The sequence below is a fragment of the Epinephelus moara genome, chromosome 13, assembly GCF_006386435.1.
Source record: "Epinephelus moara isolate mb chromosome 13, YSFRI_EMoa_1.0, whole genome shotgun sequence".
Taxonomy (NCBI): domain Eukaryota; kingdom Metazoa; phylum Chordata; class Actinopteri; order Perciformes; family Serranidae; genus Epinephelus; species Epinephelus moara.
Genome location: NC_065518.1, coordinates 22,979,809 through 22,995,399, shown reverse-complemented (window position 1 = coordinate 22,995,399; position 15,591 = coordinate 22,979,809). Strand labels below are relative to the sequence as shown.

The 15,591-nt window shown below is 40.4% G+C and overlaps 1 protein-coding gene across 5 annotated transcripts in view; it reads right to left on the bottom strand.

Annotated features, from left to right (window-relative positions):
- mpp2b (MAGUK p55 scaffold protein 2b) overlaps nucleotides 1-15,591 on the bottom strand; it is a 63,482-nt gene that overhangs the window by 27,411 nt on the left and 20,480 nt on the right. For 4 of the 5 annotated variants that reach the window (XM_050059948.1, XM_050059950.1, XM_050059949.1 and 1 more), the window contains one exon: nucleotides 3,038-3,138. In XM_050059948.1, coding sequence (XP_049915905.1) covers nucleotides 3,038-3,138 — 101 coding nt within the window. Of the gene's footprint in view, nucleotides 1-3,037; nucleotides 3,139-3,257; nucleotides 3,305-15,591 lie in introns of those variants that run through there. The other variant, XM_050059951.1, reaches the window with a different exon arrangement.

Here is a 15,591-nt window from a genome sequence, read left to right as displayed (position 1 = left end):
TGTACCAGGCATAATGCAAGTCCTGAGTCTGAAATATGTCTGTCAGCGAGTCCTACTCCACCTATTTAGACTCCACCGTAGACAATGGCAGCATTTCTCCGACCACGTAGCGAGCCACAAGCTCCGTGGCTTCTTTCAGACTGATAGGTTTAAGGTTATCTCCGTTATTAGAACCAAACGATAGCCATTGCTGTTTCGGAGCTGAAGGACCAGCGTTCTAAAAGTAACGGAAGTAACTCATGTCTTGTTTGAAAATGTAGGCTACTTAAGTATTTGATTACTCAAACAGCAAACTAACGCAGTTACTCGTTACTGCAAAAAGTAATCAAAGTACTATAACGCGTTACTTTGTAACGCATTATACCCAACTCTGACCATTACACCCCAAAAATCTCATGGATAATGTGCAAGTGAGTCATTTTCAATTCTGTATTATTATAACCCACATAAAGATATATTCAACTAAAGCATTCAGGTCTTTTTTTTTTATTAGAATAAATGACTACGTGTAAAACCTAATGGCTGCCATTCATTCCTGGATTCTCCATTGATCACAGGGGCTGCTGCTCCACCCGCACTTGTCAACCTGTCAAACATATCAAGGGGTAACTGTGCTGCTCACTGACTGCTATTTCAATCTTTTGCTCTGATTGGCAATAGAAATGTTGCATTGCCTTGTTAAAATGACTGACAGCTGGGAAACAGTGGAAATGTTAACAGTCCCTTAAAAAGAAAGATGTTTTCTCTGTGTTGTTCCACCAAATAAATATTGTTATATGCCAAGTATTTCTGTATCAAAATGAAAACCCTTTCCGATGATTACAGTGACCACAACTCTAAAAAGTAGCATATTCAATATGTCCTTCAGTGAACTTATCCAACCTTATAGAAAGCCCATGGGTTCATCACACTATTAGCACCAGCAGCAGTTCCACAAGCCAGAGGTGTGTATTATCTGGGTTTAAGTTTGTTCATTATCACCAACAACATCAGCAGCTCTCTTTATTATGCCTGCTATTAAAAATAGATCCATCCTCACCTACCTTCTCTGTAACTTGGAGGGATGAGGAGGTGAGCTATCTTTAATGGCAACCATCCTTTGCCCCCACTAAGTCTGAACTTCAAAATCAAAGCCCTTGAGATTTTAGTTCCTATCAAATGGCAACCTCAGGGACTGAAAAATAAAGCCGACATTTAAGTGTCAAAAACTGCAGTTCCTTGAACGGCCACTTGAGGCTGGCTCCAAGACTGAGTCAATCCCCATAGACACCCATGTTAAAATGCCAAAGTTTACAGCAGAAATTAACATGTAAATCTAACGGCACTGAGCAGATGTTGCCTCAAATAGTTAGCCCACCAAAAAACTTCAATATCAGTTTAATTGGTCGCTATAGGTATTTAGAATATTTTTAACACTTTACCTTTCTGTCAGATAGTCTTTTCTAACGGATAACTGAAGCCATCATATCAAAGCCATCAGACTCCACTACCAAAAAAAAAATCGCTATTTAAGTTGTAAATTACTGAGTTGCAGTGTCTTACTTAGTGCGTAAGGTAAAGCGGAGCAAATATTCAAATATAGTGTACACGAATATTGTTTTTTTATTCCTAAATATGTTTTTGGTTATATATTTGGTTATATCAAACATGATAACAAAGCAACAAAGTAGATAAAATAAGTAAAGCAGAATTGTATGTTTATGTCAGACCACTGTGTTGAACTATATATCTTTAAACGTTACAGTTACAGCTGAAAAAGACAACAGAAATCAACAAGTTTGACAATTTGACCTATCTCTATAATTGTAATCAATTGCCACTTTTCTACCCGGAAGTGATTGTTGTTGTTAGAGCAACTTCACGGTAATTCGGTCAACAGGCGTAGTTGTCACTACTTAAGTGTTTTCAACATTTTGGTTGCTTAAAAAAGTCTTGTACAGCATTTAGCTGTACTAAAAGACCCCCCTAATGGATTGCATATTAAATTTTTCTTGCGAGTACATTTTGTTTTAATGGTTTTAAGCCTGTTTTTCCGCTAGCAAAAATTAGCACAAGGACTAGCATTTTCAAAGTTAAACATAGCTGTAAATGCACTGTGCTAACTAAGCTAGCAGCTAGCATTAGGGTTATCCCCACCCTCTTGTCCAAATATGGTCACTTCTGGCTCCAAAAAAACAACTTAGTGACAGCTAAAACGCCAAATTCAAGGCTGCAAAAGTCCACAAACCTAGTGGGTAACATCACAGTTGCTACACACATTATTTGAAACCATCTATGGCTTCAGACACATCAAACCACTGACAAAGGTTATCAGTATTGCCTGGTAAAAATGGTGCCAGTGAGAGGACTAAGCAGCAAAAAGGCTCCCTGTTTGACTCTTTACATTTGGGTTTTGATCTGGATTTTGCTGCCTGTGCACAATGACTCTGAGTGACAATAAAACCTCTTTAATTTGCATTTTTAACTTATGAGAAAACAATGAAGCAAGACCATTAACATGGTAATGTGATTGCACTTGATGAATTTAAGCTGTCTTTTCAGGATAATTATTGCAAGCTGAAATTTGAATTTTAAATGTAATAATGGGTGTGAATTTTAAGTTTCCATTTTGAAATATCATTTTAATAAAGCCTCTCATAACGCATGCAAATCACTGTGAAAACATAATGATTTGTTATCCGTTACGTGTCAGCGTTAATGCAGGAGATGGCACATGCAAATGATGATGTTGAAATCAAATTTTAATGTTAATGTTGTAAAAGGCTAAATGCAAGACTGCATTGCTATTTTACAAACTGCATTTTAATTGTAAATTTGCATGCATAAAATAACCTTAACTTTGCAGCTGATACACTAACTGGCTTCTAACTTAATATAACTAGCCTTTAGTTACATTAAAGGCCTTTCTTATTGACTCATCCATTAGGCCGTCCATCCCTGGACACAATCCAAGTAAAAGCTCTGACCGTCCTTTACTGCGTGGCACACACACATATACACATTTCCTCATGCATTTACAGTATAAAGTTGTTCTCACCACTGGGCTCTCCATGATGCCTTTAAGGAAGATGAGGTCCAGGTCATTGGCAGTCGTGGAGCTTGTGCTGTCACTCAGCGTGTCCAGGGCCTGATGCATGGCTACAAACACACACACACACACACACAGAAAAAAAAGCAGAAGAGAAAAACAGAGTTATTTCACTCCACTCCCCTCCATATTCTACAGTTACCCAGGGGGAATAGACTGAAAAGATCACCTCAATGAAAGAGACAGAGAGAGGGAGCGCATTTACAGTAGTTCACACTATGTGGCTGAACGAGAGGAGGCTGTAGGCAAAGTGAGTGGGAGGAAGGAGGAAGAGGGGATGGGAGCTACCTCACATCCTTTCCCAAGCAATTTCACCTCTGTCAGTCACCCTCCTCTTATGTCTGTCAGAAGCGACAGTATCTTTCTCTCGCAACTCCCAACTTCCTCCCTCCTACGCACATTTTTATACACACACACACACACACACACACACACACACACACACACACACACACATACACACAGACACAGATACTTAACAACAATGTTGCTGAGAAAATAAACATTTTTACCAGGGTTTTTTTCAGTCAATATCAGATCGTATGCCTGCACTAAACTACAGTGTTTTGTTTTGCAGGCTGGATTAAACTTGATTTTAATATGGCACAAATCAATGCTGCATTTTTTAAATCATTTTTTTTATGGTTCATGGAGCAGCCTTGATGATAAGCCCATAAAGGAAACACATGCATGCGCACACAGCCTTATCTCAGAGATGTATAATACACTTCTAAACCACAGACATCAATCAAAAAGACGGCCGATCAATCAGCAGATGCAAGGTGACGTCGACAATTCGCTGAAGGTCGGGAAAAGTTCAGTCTTAGCTTCAACGCGTCTTCACCGACTTGGAATGTGACGCATTAAGGTACCAAACACGCTGAAATCACCTACCAGCAGGCATTAATCACTGCAGACGTGACTGTCAGAAGAGTGGGCATTTTTATTCACAGGGAACATTTGTCTGCTATAATTTACTCAACAGACACTGAGGTCTTTGTTTCCAGAGCTAAATATACAACACTGGCTTTTAATTTTCACAGTGCAAGCAAATGGGTGATCCACCACAGATCCTGCACGACCCACTTCATAGGCCCCATGTCCTAATAAGGGCATAACAGGGCATTAAGAGGTGAATGGTCCAATTAGAAGGCTGATAATTAGCTTTGTGTAAGACGACTATGTCCCAACTGTTTTCTTTGGACGAATTTCAAGCATGTTTTCAACATGTTGCACCTTCACAGAAGAAAATGACAAGACGAAAGTTACCTATCATGCATAATTAAATAAAACATGAGAGTATGACAGCTCATGCAACATAATAAATCCCTGAAAAACATCTTGTATTGTTTCCTATTGGTGGTATGAAGCACATTAGTTTCTTCTGCTGTACACTAATGGCCTGAATAAAACAATCTGTGCATACTTTAAAGTATTATTTTATATTATGGATGTATGACACATCTTACTCTGAAGACATGAAGTGGAGTTTTGCATGCAGCACTGCTCACACTACACCACAGGAAGCATTTACAGTCGCTCTGTGGTACACAGTATGTTCCAGCATGAAATGCATATCTGTGTTCTTCCTATTGAGCTGAGTTATAGGTGCGAGCCAGCAAGCGAGTATTTAAAAACGAGTCCCATGTGCACGATTACAGGAAAAATGAGATAAATGGTTGGGTCCAGGTACATTAATACAGATCGCCATGCATTTAAAATGACCAGAGGAATAAAAGCCAATAAATAAGTCTACGGCCACGCTTGTGGCTCTTTGAGGCTATTCTTAGGCACAGCAGTGCTTTGAACCAAATGCTAATACCAGCATGGCAACGTGCTCACAATGACAATGTTTAGTGGGCACTGTGTTTGCCACTTTGACCATCTTCTTTTAATGTGTAAGCATGCTAACACTTGCTAATTAGTACTAAACACAAAGTACAGCTGAAGCAGGTGATACAATTATTAGTTTTGCAATGATCTGTACAAAGACTTAAGTATGGGGGAAAATCAAATTTTTACCTGATGATGGTGCTACAGGAAAAGTTTAGGAATCACCAAAGTGATTACAACTGATCCTGAGTATGACTGCCTGAACCAGATTTAATGGCAATCCATCCAACACTTGGAAATGTGAAACATCACTAAAAAACACAGATGTCAACCTGCTGGTGGCGTTAGAGGAAAAGTCGGGCAATCACCAAGGTCAACAGGCTTCATCCTCTGGGGACAATGACTGTCTGCGCCATAGAGTCTATGGTCTATTGTAAACCAATAAACTGATATCAGACAGTGATTAAAGTTTTCAGTGATACACAGAATATCACTGAGGGTAAGCATTCACATTTGTCTTGTGAAAAAACAGAGACCTGTGACTGTTTGGGATCATGAATAAGTCTCTAACCCAGAGCATGATTTTATTTGGTTTCACTGATGAGTGGCCTGAAGCTGCTCTATTGACAATAAACAACACAATTACACTGTGAACTCAAACACTATCAACTCCAACAAAAAATGTTCTCTAATCCCCATATAATGATCCCATTCATCAACAAACTCAGTTTCAAGTGTGTGTTTCTCTAGAGAGAAGTAAAAAAGCAAAGGTTAGGAAAGAAAAATTGATTTTAAAAACTAGGAAAGTGCACTCAGGAGAGGGCAAATCTCCGCCAAACGTCTGTAAGTTACAATATAGCTGCCTACAGCCTCTCTTGTATTTCCAGCAGAAGTGTCAATAAAATACATACAATATAATTATGAGGATGAATGTATATTTTTTAATGACTAAATCCGCCAGAAATCTTTAATGAATGTCGCTCATAACTAGACTTCTAATGGTATTAGCTTTGTCTGGAGGCTACAGCAGAACAAAGTAGGAAATAACAACAATAAATACAATTAATTACCTTTGTCACTGCTATTTAAATAAAGTTGCCTTGCACAGACAAAAAAGAAACCCACTAGCTGCTTACTTAATTACTTAGGGTACTTTCAGACCTAGAGTTCACTTTGGTCTGAATCAGGGACTAATTTTGTTACAAAGTTGCATAATTGCTTAGAGTTGGTTCGTGTTCTCATGGCAGCATTTATAAGCAGACCAGATAAAATGTCTTGCATGAGAAAGCTGCTCTTGACTGGTCAGAATTTCCATGCGGGGAAAATCCAGGAGGTACACTTGCCAGATAAATGTGACACTTTCTAATGTCACAATGGAGGGACAACTACGCAGGTTGAATTTAGCGCTGGTCATTGTGTACTATATTGCTGTCATTGTTCATTTTAGGCAAACCATACAGTTTGAAAAGCTGTCATTGTTCATTTTAGGCAAACCATACAGTTTGAAAACGAGGCGCGGCTCCAACTAGAAAACGATGTTTTGATGCACTGGATGTGCTGAATGTGCATATTAAGGCAGTACAGGAGGAGGCGCACATTAATAATCCTCCAGGACTCTAACATGCTCATGTTTAACCCAATGTGTAATTCGAATGCAGTTGGTTTGGATTAAGGTCGGAACACGATCTCACCACAAACGAACCGCACCAGAGTTTGTTTGTAACCAGACCGAGATCACCTCTTCAAGAAGGTCTTGGTCCGGTTGTTTAGGTCCACACCCGAGTGCAATTACTATGTTCACACCTGAATGAACTTGAGTTCCATTGAACCGAACCAAACAGGGCAGGTGTGAAAGCACCCTTAGTGTAGTCTGATTGGGCGGAAGTTCGCTGCATAGATCAGCCTCTCATTGGGCTGAAAGAGCCACCCGCTGAAGTGAAGCTGAGTTTTCAACACGTCCTTTACTACCTTTTGCGGTGTTTGATCTTGCGGGGATGTAGCCATTTATCTGCCATGGTTCACGTCCTGTAGGCGATATTTTTGTGGGCGTGTTACACCAAAACCTGTTTCCCCCCGGCAATATTTTTGCAAGCGCACCGTTGCTGTGGCACCGCCCAGAACGATTGTGATTGGTTGAAAGAAATACAAGCAGCCGGAGTGTTTTTTTCTCCAATCTTAAAGTGAGAGTCGGCCCAGCCAGACCTTTCTTTTCTTGAGAAAGGTCTGGTGAGCGAGACTACCCTTAGTGTAAAAATAGAAAAAAAAGACCAAATCAACAAATTCTGGGCAGGTAAAACGCTCCGCCTCTGAAACACTCCAGGTGGTGAATATAACAAAAATGAGGATTTACATCTCGCATCATGCCTAACTTTAGTGGATCACATTTCAGGTATATGGAATTAATCTGAAGATGCTCCAGTACAAAATAAACCCAAACTTATCTCTGGATGGCTAGTGTGTGGCCTGCAACAGACAGTAAGGCTTCATGCTTTTATTCAAGTCAATTTCTGGAAAACTTGCTGCCCCTACTGGCTGGTTAGGAGGAGTGAAGAGTTAGCAGGCAGTGACGGTATAAAAAAGTCTGGAAAACAGGTTTTCAACAACTGTGAATCACCAAAACCACAGGGGTCCTTGAGCACTCAGTCATGCGTGTTCACACTAAATATGAGGCTGATTGGTCAGGTAATTTGCTAGATTAGCTGCGGACAGACAGGTACACACTTTGACACACACACACAATCCCCCTGTCCGTTTGAACAATATGAACTGTGAGTTTCAGAAGCAGCCGTGGTTAACAAACAACACACAGTGTGTGCTTCTGTGTGCAGCTCAGGTCTGTCAAGAAGCTGGCAGATGATTTATGTTTCTATTGCTCAGCAGAGCACAGTGGGAGATTTTCTTTTGTTAAGATGCTTACAGAGGAGCGATGAGGTAATAGATATTTTGAGAGGGAGCAGGGAACTATTTTTGGTCTTCTTCTGAGGTGTTTTGGAAGTATTTTTACATGCGCATTTACTGTATATCCGTATACAAACAGCCACAAAGACATGAAACTACCCTCATCTTTGCTGTCACTCAGGAAAAAGATTAAAAGACAGAAAGGCATAAAAGGCAAAAAGGCCAGAGGAAGGCGACCTTGATGATTACACAGTCCATCCGCCCTCTCTCTGAATAATTTCATAAGTAAATGAAATAAATAATTGCACAAGTCTTCCACAGTGAAGTCTTCTTTTTCTTCTATTTTCCCTCGAACACCGGCTCTGCTCCAGCAGGAGAGTTGCCAGATTTGCGCCTGGCAGAGAATATCAGACCAGCAGGCTCGGCTTACAGGTCCTGCATAATTCTCTTTAATCACCGCAACTGTACGCCGGCGTTGTTGCCACATCGGCTCTTTTCCCGATGTTAGCTTGTCCAGCTTCGCCTATACGTGTGTGGAGTTAGTTTTTCTCCCTTTTTCTCATTGTTTCAATATTTTCATAACTTTTTGCCACATGCTGTCTTAATACATTTTCATGGTCTCCCCTCCACTTTCACTCCAGCCCCAATGAGACGGAACAATCGTGGTAACATTGACACCTGAACAAACACATCAGGAAAAAGGAAATGTATTCTGTGATAATCTCAATGCTTGGAAATCACAAAGGACTCACAAGAAGGTGTGAAAGGGACCGAGAATAATAGCTATTTTTCCAGTTCCGAGTATGCCTGGGGTCGTTCTATTATTCATAGAGATCATTAAAAATCCAACTTGTCCTCCTTCTTGGGTCTCTCTGCCTTTCTTCCCTCTACATATATCGATAAATAGGGTTACATTCCTTATTCTCACTGACAAGCATCAAAGCAGAGGACTGGTCATGCGGGTCAAAAGTTCAGACAGACGGAGGTCTGAATGTCAGGCCAAGATCCGAGTATTTATTTTCTATTTTTCCAACTGCAACTTTCTTTTGAAAACAACTTTCTCTTTAGTATTCAGGTGGAGTATTTCATCTTGTATACCGCTGCTGTCAAAGCCATCCTCCCTTGCATAAACCTGCATAAAATTCACATAAAACTGAACAGCCAAGACCAAACTGCATTTTTTTTTATCACTATTGACTTTTCTCCAGCTCATGTCTCCTATCAGCCTCAAAGTTGCATGTAGACATTTGCGTAATAATAAACTTGTTTTTTTTTTTTTCATCCTCTTTACAGGTGAGAGCTCAGGCGAAAGTCATTTTTCGCTCCGCTGAATCTAAATTCCCTATACTGCACACGCTGTAACTTGATACCATTAGAGAACTCCATTTAGCACGTGAGGGCTTAAGAGCACAAAAAGGGACCCAGGTGCGCAGACAGGCTGAACCTGCTCCATGTACGTCATGTGCTCTTCAAGAGAAATGTCAAATTTAAAGCGCTTTTCATGCTTGGGAAGGTCTTGTTTTACAGTATTTCACTACCGAATTTAAGGGGGAAACTCCTGAAGGAGGAGTCCCGGTAGAGCAGATAAATAATCATGAATCAAAAGTTCCCAAGAGACTGAGATGATGTTTACAAAAGTTAATGACTAGAGAAGAAAACTGACATTTACAGACGCCAACAGAACTGGTAATGATTCATTCACTGTTAATACAGCTTGAGAGAAAACCTGAAGGTACAATGCTGCTTTGCTGATTACAAATTTACAATAATAACACATTGTGGTGGCCTCCTCCACCGCCTCTCACCAAAGGTTACCAGAATAAGAGCTTCCTTGCCATGGCGAGAGCAGAGGACATGAAATCACAAGCAACCCTGAATGAAAAGGTGCTTTTGTCTCCTAAAGTCTCATCTAAGCGCGACTTCACCTCCACCGAGAGTTACAATTAAACTCAATGTCATAGAGGCAGCCAAACAATCTGGGCTGTTATTGTTTGTGGTTAGAGCACAGCGGGGGAACACGAACCTCTTAGCCAGCACTTAGTGAAGGTTGTTCTGTTGCTATGGAGCGGAGGTTAGGGAAACACAGAGAGGATGGAGAGGGGAGCCGGGGGAGGAGGAGATGTGGGAGATGCGGTTGTGTTGGTGTTTCTCCATGCTGAATCCTCAAGGGAATATAAACACAGAGGAGTATAGTACGCAGCTGACTACTTCCTGTTTTTGGTAATCAAAGCAGTCTGGTCTGCTGAAATTCATTGAGATAAATAAACTCTCTTAAAATGCTAATACAGTAAATGCTCTAAACAGATGAATTGTGGTTAGTGAAAGAAAGATAATTACATATTAACAGGTAATGGGCAGACCAGCACAGTGGGTGTTGTTTGTGTTTGGTTTACACCAACTCCTGAGGGACTCTTTAGGTGCTAGTCTCTAACTGTGGCTGTCTGTTTGGGGCTGAGCAGGTAGTGTGCAGTAGGTACAGTTTTTAGAGCTTTGTCACTGAGAACAGCTCCCTGCTGCAGGCAAGACAACACTGTGAGAGTGGTGAGACTGAACCAAAACAGTACAGTTACAGACTGGACAGCTAAACAATGAGCTGAAACTCCCTACAAAGCAAAGTAAAACCAAGGGGAGCTGCTGCTTTAATTTTTTTAATTAATCTTCTTAATTCAGGAAAAAGAAGAGCAGAATTGTTTTCCATGAAACGTGCAAGTGACATTTTACATTATCACATTTTTTCACATTGTCATTTGATTAACTTAAACAAAAATACCAACTATAGCCACATTAATATTAATACTTTGCAATATTCTCAAACTGAAACACTTTAAGGCAGTGGTTCCCAACTGGTGGGTCGCGGTCCAAAAGTAGGTCGCAGGGCCATACTGAATGGACCGCAAGTGATTCACGAATGTCAAGAATGTGTCAATGCACTTTATCTTTAAGTACAGTGAGCTTTTATTTTGAAATGCCGTCTCCTGCTAAAGAGTGGACAGCTACTTAACAGAGACAGCAAACTAGCTCAAAGACATGGCCAAATGCAATTATGACGCTGAATGTATTAAAGCGCGTGGACCATAATGACTAAGGAGAAATCTGGACCCCGTGGCTGTCCCAGTTGGGAGCCACTGCTTTAAGGGATCCTTTTGCCAATTTTCAACCAGCTTTGTGTCATAACAATGTGAACAGTATGTGTTAATGAACTGTGGTAAACTTCCTCCATCTTACCAGCGCCCCAGATTTTTGCCAGCTGTAGGGTTGTTGCTCAAACTACAGATTGTACTTCTGCATTTTCATATGCCCGCCTGATGCCCGCCACCATGGACACAAAGAGTATAAAAGCGGATTGAGAGAGAGAGAGACACCTCTCTTTCCTTCTTGACTCAGACCAAACTCTGATCAAACTGTAAAACTAGGCAGCGTTGATCAAATATAAACCAAGATTCTGGTACTGTATTGCCTATTTCGCACCTAAAATGTTTTCAAAAACATATTTTAGTGCACTGTTTAGCTGTTATACAAAACATTTTGAATTGGGAAGTGGGCGCCATACTGTTTCCTGTTTTGTAAAAACGAAGGCTGAAAAAACTGAGATCAAACAGTTGAACTTTCTTCAACATATTTTAGCTTAGTATTTAACTGTAATATGGGATTGTTTGCTACCATATTGTTTCCTGTGCCAAATAAAACTAGCTAACATTACATCACCCACCAGCGAGAGCATTTATTGGTCCAGTGCGGTGCAGTGCATTCTGGTAGTTGTAGGTTTTCTACCTCTTGAGCAAAAGCAAATGCCACAGCCCCTTTCTTTTGTTTTCTCCAGTCACGTAGCACCAGTTTTAAAAGTATTCACATCCTTCTACTGCAGACAGCCCAGTTTTATGTCAAGACCATCTTCCCAGCAGTGAAATACTGCTTTAATATTAATATGCTTTGTAATATGCAGAATATAATATGTGTTTTGCTTCCTACAAAAATAGCCTCACACCTCTTTCCCCTGTAGCCGACTATCTGTTCTCTGAGTATCTGGCTTGCCTTGATGAAAATCTGTTTGACTCAAATCTAAGACAATAAAATTGGCTGTGTGCAATTCAGATACTTTGGACGCTTTGATTTCTTTTTATGGATGCTCAGAAGGATTAGCGCAACCATGAAAACTCATCCCACCATCTTGATTTATACTATTTTGGATAATTTAGATATCCTGTATTAGAAGGCTTCTCAACGCACCATGAGGGACAATACATTCAGAAGTACCTAATATGTATCATCGTGTTTCTACTACAAAACACAATTCAGTCTGGAAAATGGACTTAACATTCATTGTATAGCCAGAATTACACTGAGAAGAACATTGAAAGTCAGTCGCAGCAAAGACCTGCTGGTGATTAATCAGGGCATTTTCAATGGGTAAGGTCAATGTTAAGCTTTTCAGTGTGCAGAGTGACTCGGCAGTAATAACACCTGCTTTGTCCTGTGAAAACACCGCCAGATTTTTGAGCAGCCTTCTTCTTAAGAAACTCATTGATATTCTCATTGTTTCCTTGAAACCCTTGGAAGTTACTGCAGTCTTATTTCTCCGTCACTCCATTAAAATGACAGAAAAGAGCATGTTGCGGATGACACAAAGCATTTCAAATTGCCAAAAGTCACCTCTATGTAATAAAATACTCTCGGGCCTTGACAGACATTATTAAATACTTTAAGGTTGCTATTAGATTTTTTTCTGCTCCCTGCTCTCCAGCACAATATAATTACTATCAATCCCTCAGGTAGCTAAAGATGGATGTCTACGACTGTGGTGGAGAATTATATTGGACTGGAGTATATTCCATTGTGCATACTAGAACCGATTAATCATTTATGACTGAAGTATATGATTAATTTGTCCTTATGGTGGGTGCTTGATTCTTTCCATGACGTCCTTGCAGACTGCAATCAGTCTGAAGTATTTTCTTCTGAGTGTACAGACTACAACTATTACAGCTAGAATATGAATGCTGCACTGGCGTATGAGTGCTCGACTCAGAATAATAAAGTCAACATCCTCCTCATGGAGCGTCACTGGAAACACAAGCTCATCATGACAGGTTCAGAGAACGCTGTGTGAAGCATGTGTGGGCACATCCATTGTGTAATGTACTTGTGCGATCAATCCATGTGAGACTTGCCTTCGAATAAATACCTCTCATCTGATTAGCATAATTATGGACAGCAGAAAACTGCAGTATTTGAATGTTCTGCTCTACGAATACAGTTGTAGACAGATGCATACATTTAATGTACAGTTGCTAAGCTTGGATTTAAGCTCTTGATGGGAACTAAAGCCCTATTGGCACGGGACTAGTATTACCGGGGGACCTCATGTGCAAGGGATAAGCAACGTCTGTATTTTACTTGAATTCACTGATATTTTCCTCAGGAAATATTGCGCACAGTCATTTGTAACTCCAATTTTCACAACACAGAAACACTACACAGCAGTGAAGTGCAGTGGGTTAAACAAACATTACCAACTTTCCCCCACATTGTCCTGTATTATCCATCTTATCTTTTACCAGTCTCCATACTGTAGTGAGATGAGCCTCCTGCACCCAAAATGTTGTCAAAACCTTCATTTATAATTGCCAATGCAGCCTCTGTAATTCTCGAACAGGAAAGAGGCAGAAAAAACAATCAAATACGACCCCAAATTACAGAGATGTCAACACGCATGCGACTAATATCACAACAGCTCTGTGTTTGGCAAAATACGTCAGGTGGAGTGCGGCAGAATTTCTACTTGACAAATTATAGACATGGCAGATTTGTATGGGGTTGAGATTAAGACAAACAACCTCTGAAATTATAACAAATTAGTAGGGGTTCCAGTTAATACAGTCCCAAGAGAATAGGGTTTAAATCAATATTATGTATGAGAATTTAAAGGTCCTGAACACCACAGGTGTTTTCACTGGTGGCTGATTAGTCCTCTGCTCAGGTGGAGGTTGGTTGGAGCTCTGCTGGAAACTATGTGAGGTCCACAAACTCTTTGTGCTAATCATGATGCATGCACACAATGTTGGCAGAATGTCAAGAACAGGAACACCTTATCAAGACTTTTCTAACGACTCAGGAGGTGTTTGGTATTTGGAGCGGATTGGAAACAAGTTACGAACAAATATAGCTCCTTTTAAAGCAGTGGTTCCCAACTGGTGGGTCATGGTCCAAAGGTGGGTTGTGGGTCCATTCTAAATGGACCAGAAGTGACTCGAACACATGTAAAAAACACTTTATTTTGAAGTACAGTGAATTTTTGGCACAGAGTTTTATTTTGAAGATTTTATTTTCTCTTAGAGTGAGTGATGGGCAGCTACTTGACAGACACAGCAAACTAGCTCGACAACAAGGCCTAATGCAAGTATGACTCTGAATATATTTAACTGTGAGGACCTTGAACTAATGACTAAGGAGAAATCTGGACTCCACGGCTGATCCAGTTAGGAGCCACTGTTTTAAAGTATTTCAGTCGACTGACATTTCTGTGGTTCGTTTCACAAAGTCAAAGACACTTTCACAAATTCTCGTTATTTCTAGCTTGGAATTACAACTCAGAGGCTGACATTACGTTTTTTTTTTTCGACTCAGTTGCTCGTAATTACGACCTGAATAATAAGATGTGAACACAGCGTAAGCATGATTAAGGTCATTTCCCCGCCCTAATAGGTTCAATAAAGCTCACTCAAAAGGAGTGTGACAGTGAGAGGCAATCAACTTCATTGTGTTCACGCCCGCACAGTCCTCAGATGACACCTAATCAGCCAAAATAATTGAAATCACCCGTACAATGGGTGTTCAGGGCCTTTAACTCTCCCAGAATCCAGAAATCCTGCACACTGCCGATCATTTGGCAACATCTTTAGGGGGAACACTGCGGCCCTGACCTCCTCTCTCTGGGGTGGCCAATCAGCAGGACGAAGGACTTTAAAGTTGCCATTTAAGCCATCCCATCGCCATGGTGATGCTTGTTCCAAGCTGGCATGATATGGGTGGCGGGCTGGATTGCCTTATTAGCTGGCTGAAGGTCACCACTGAAGACAACACTTGTGATATTTGTTGACATTTTGCAAATGGACAGCAGCTCCCATTACACCTCACCCTGTGGCCACAGAGAGTCTGGGCCTAGAATCATTACATTTGAATTTTTTGGGGAAAACTAGAACTGTGCAACACACTGATATATCAACAGTGTGTAATAAGACTAGATGTTGTCTTAGATTATCGATATCGTACGTGTTGTCTTTTCCTGAAAAATACATTTCAATCCTGTATCCCTGTCTTAATTGATCATTTATCTCTTGTTAGATGCCAAATACGAGTCAAAAAACTCTGTATCACAGTATTTTTACACCAAAGTCCTTGTCTTTCTCTCTCTGTAAAACTGTTTCAAATGTTTGATGACTCATCCTGCACTCAGGAACACTTACAATAGTTAATCCAATCAAATAAGACTTTGGGCAATAAGCTAGCCATACTGGTCATAAAAGCGCACTTTACCATTTGAGGGTTGTAGACAGGAAGAGTTGTGTGTTTGTTAACAGAGGGAAAAACCTTTGTTTTAATTTCCAAAACAATGTGGCTGAGGTCTAATTCATTCATCTCTCCCTCGTCCACCTCTATTGGTGGGTAAAAATAAATTAACAAATAATTTTTTAATGAGTCTTTTTAGTGTCTGGCGTCGGCCTGTCGAACGTCCAAGTGTTTATGGCTTTTCTGACATGCTTTTCATAGCGTTC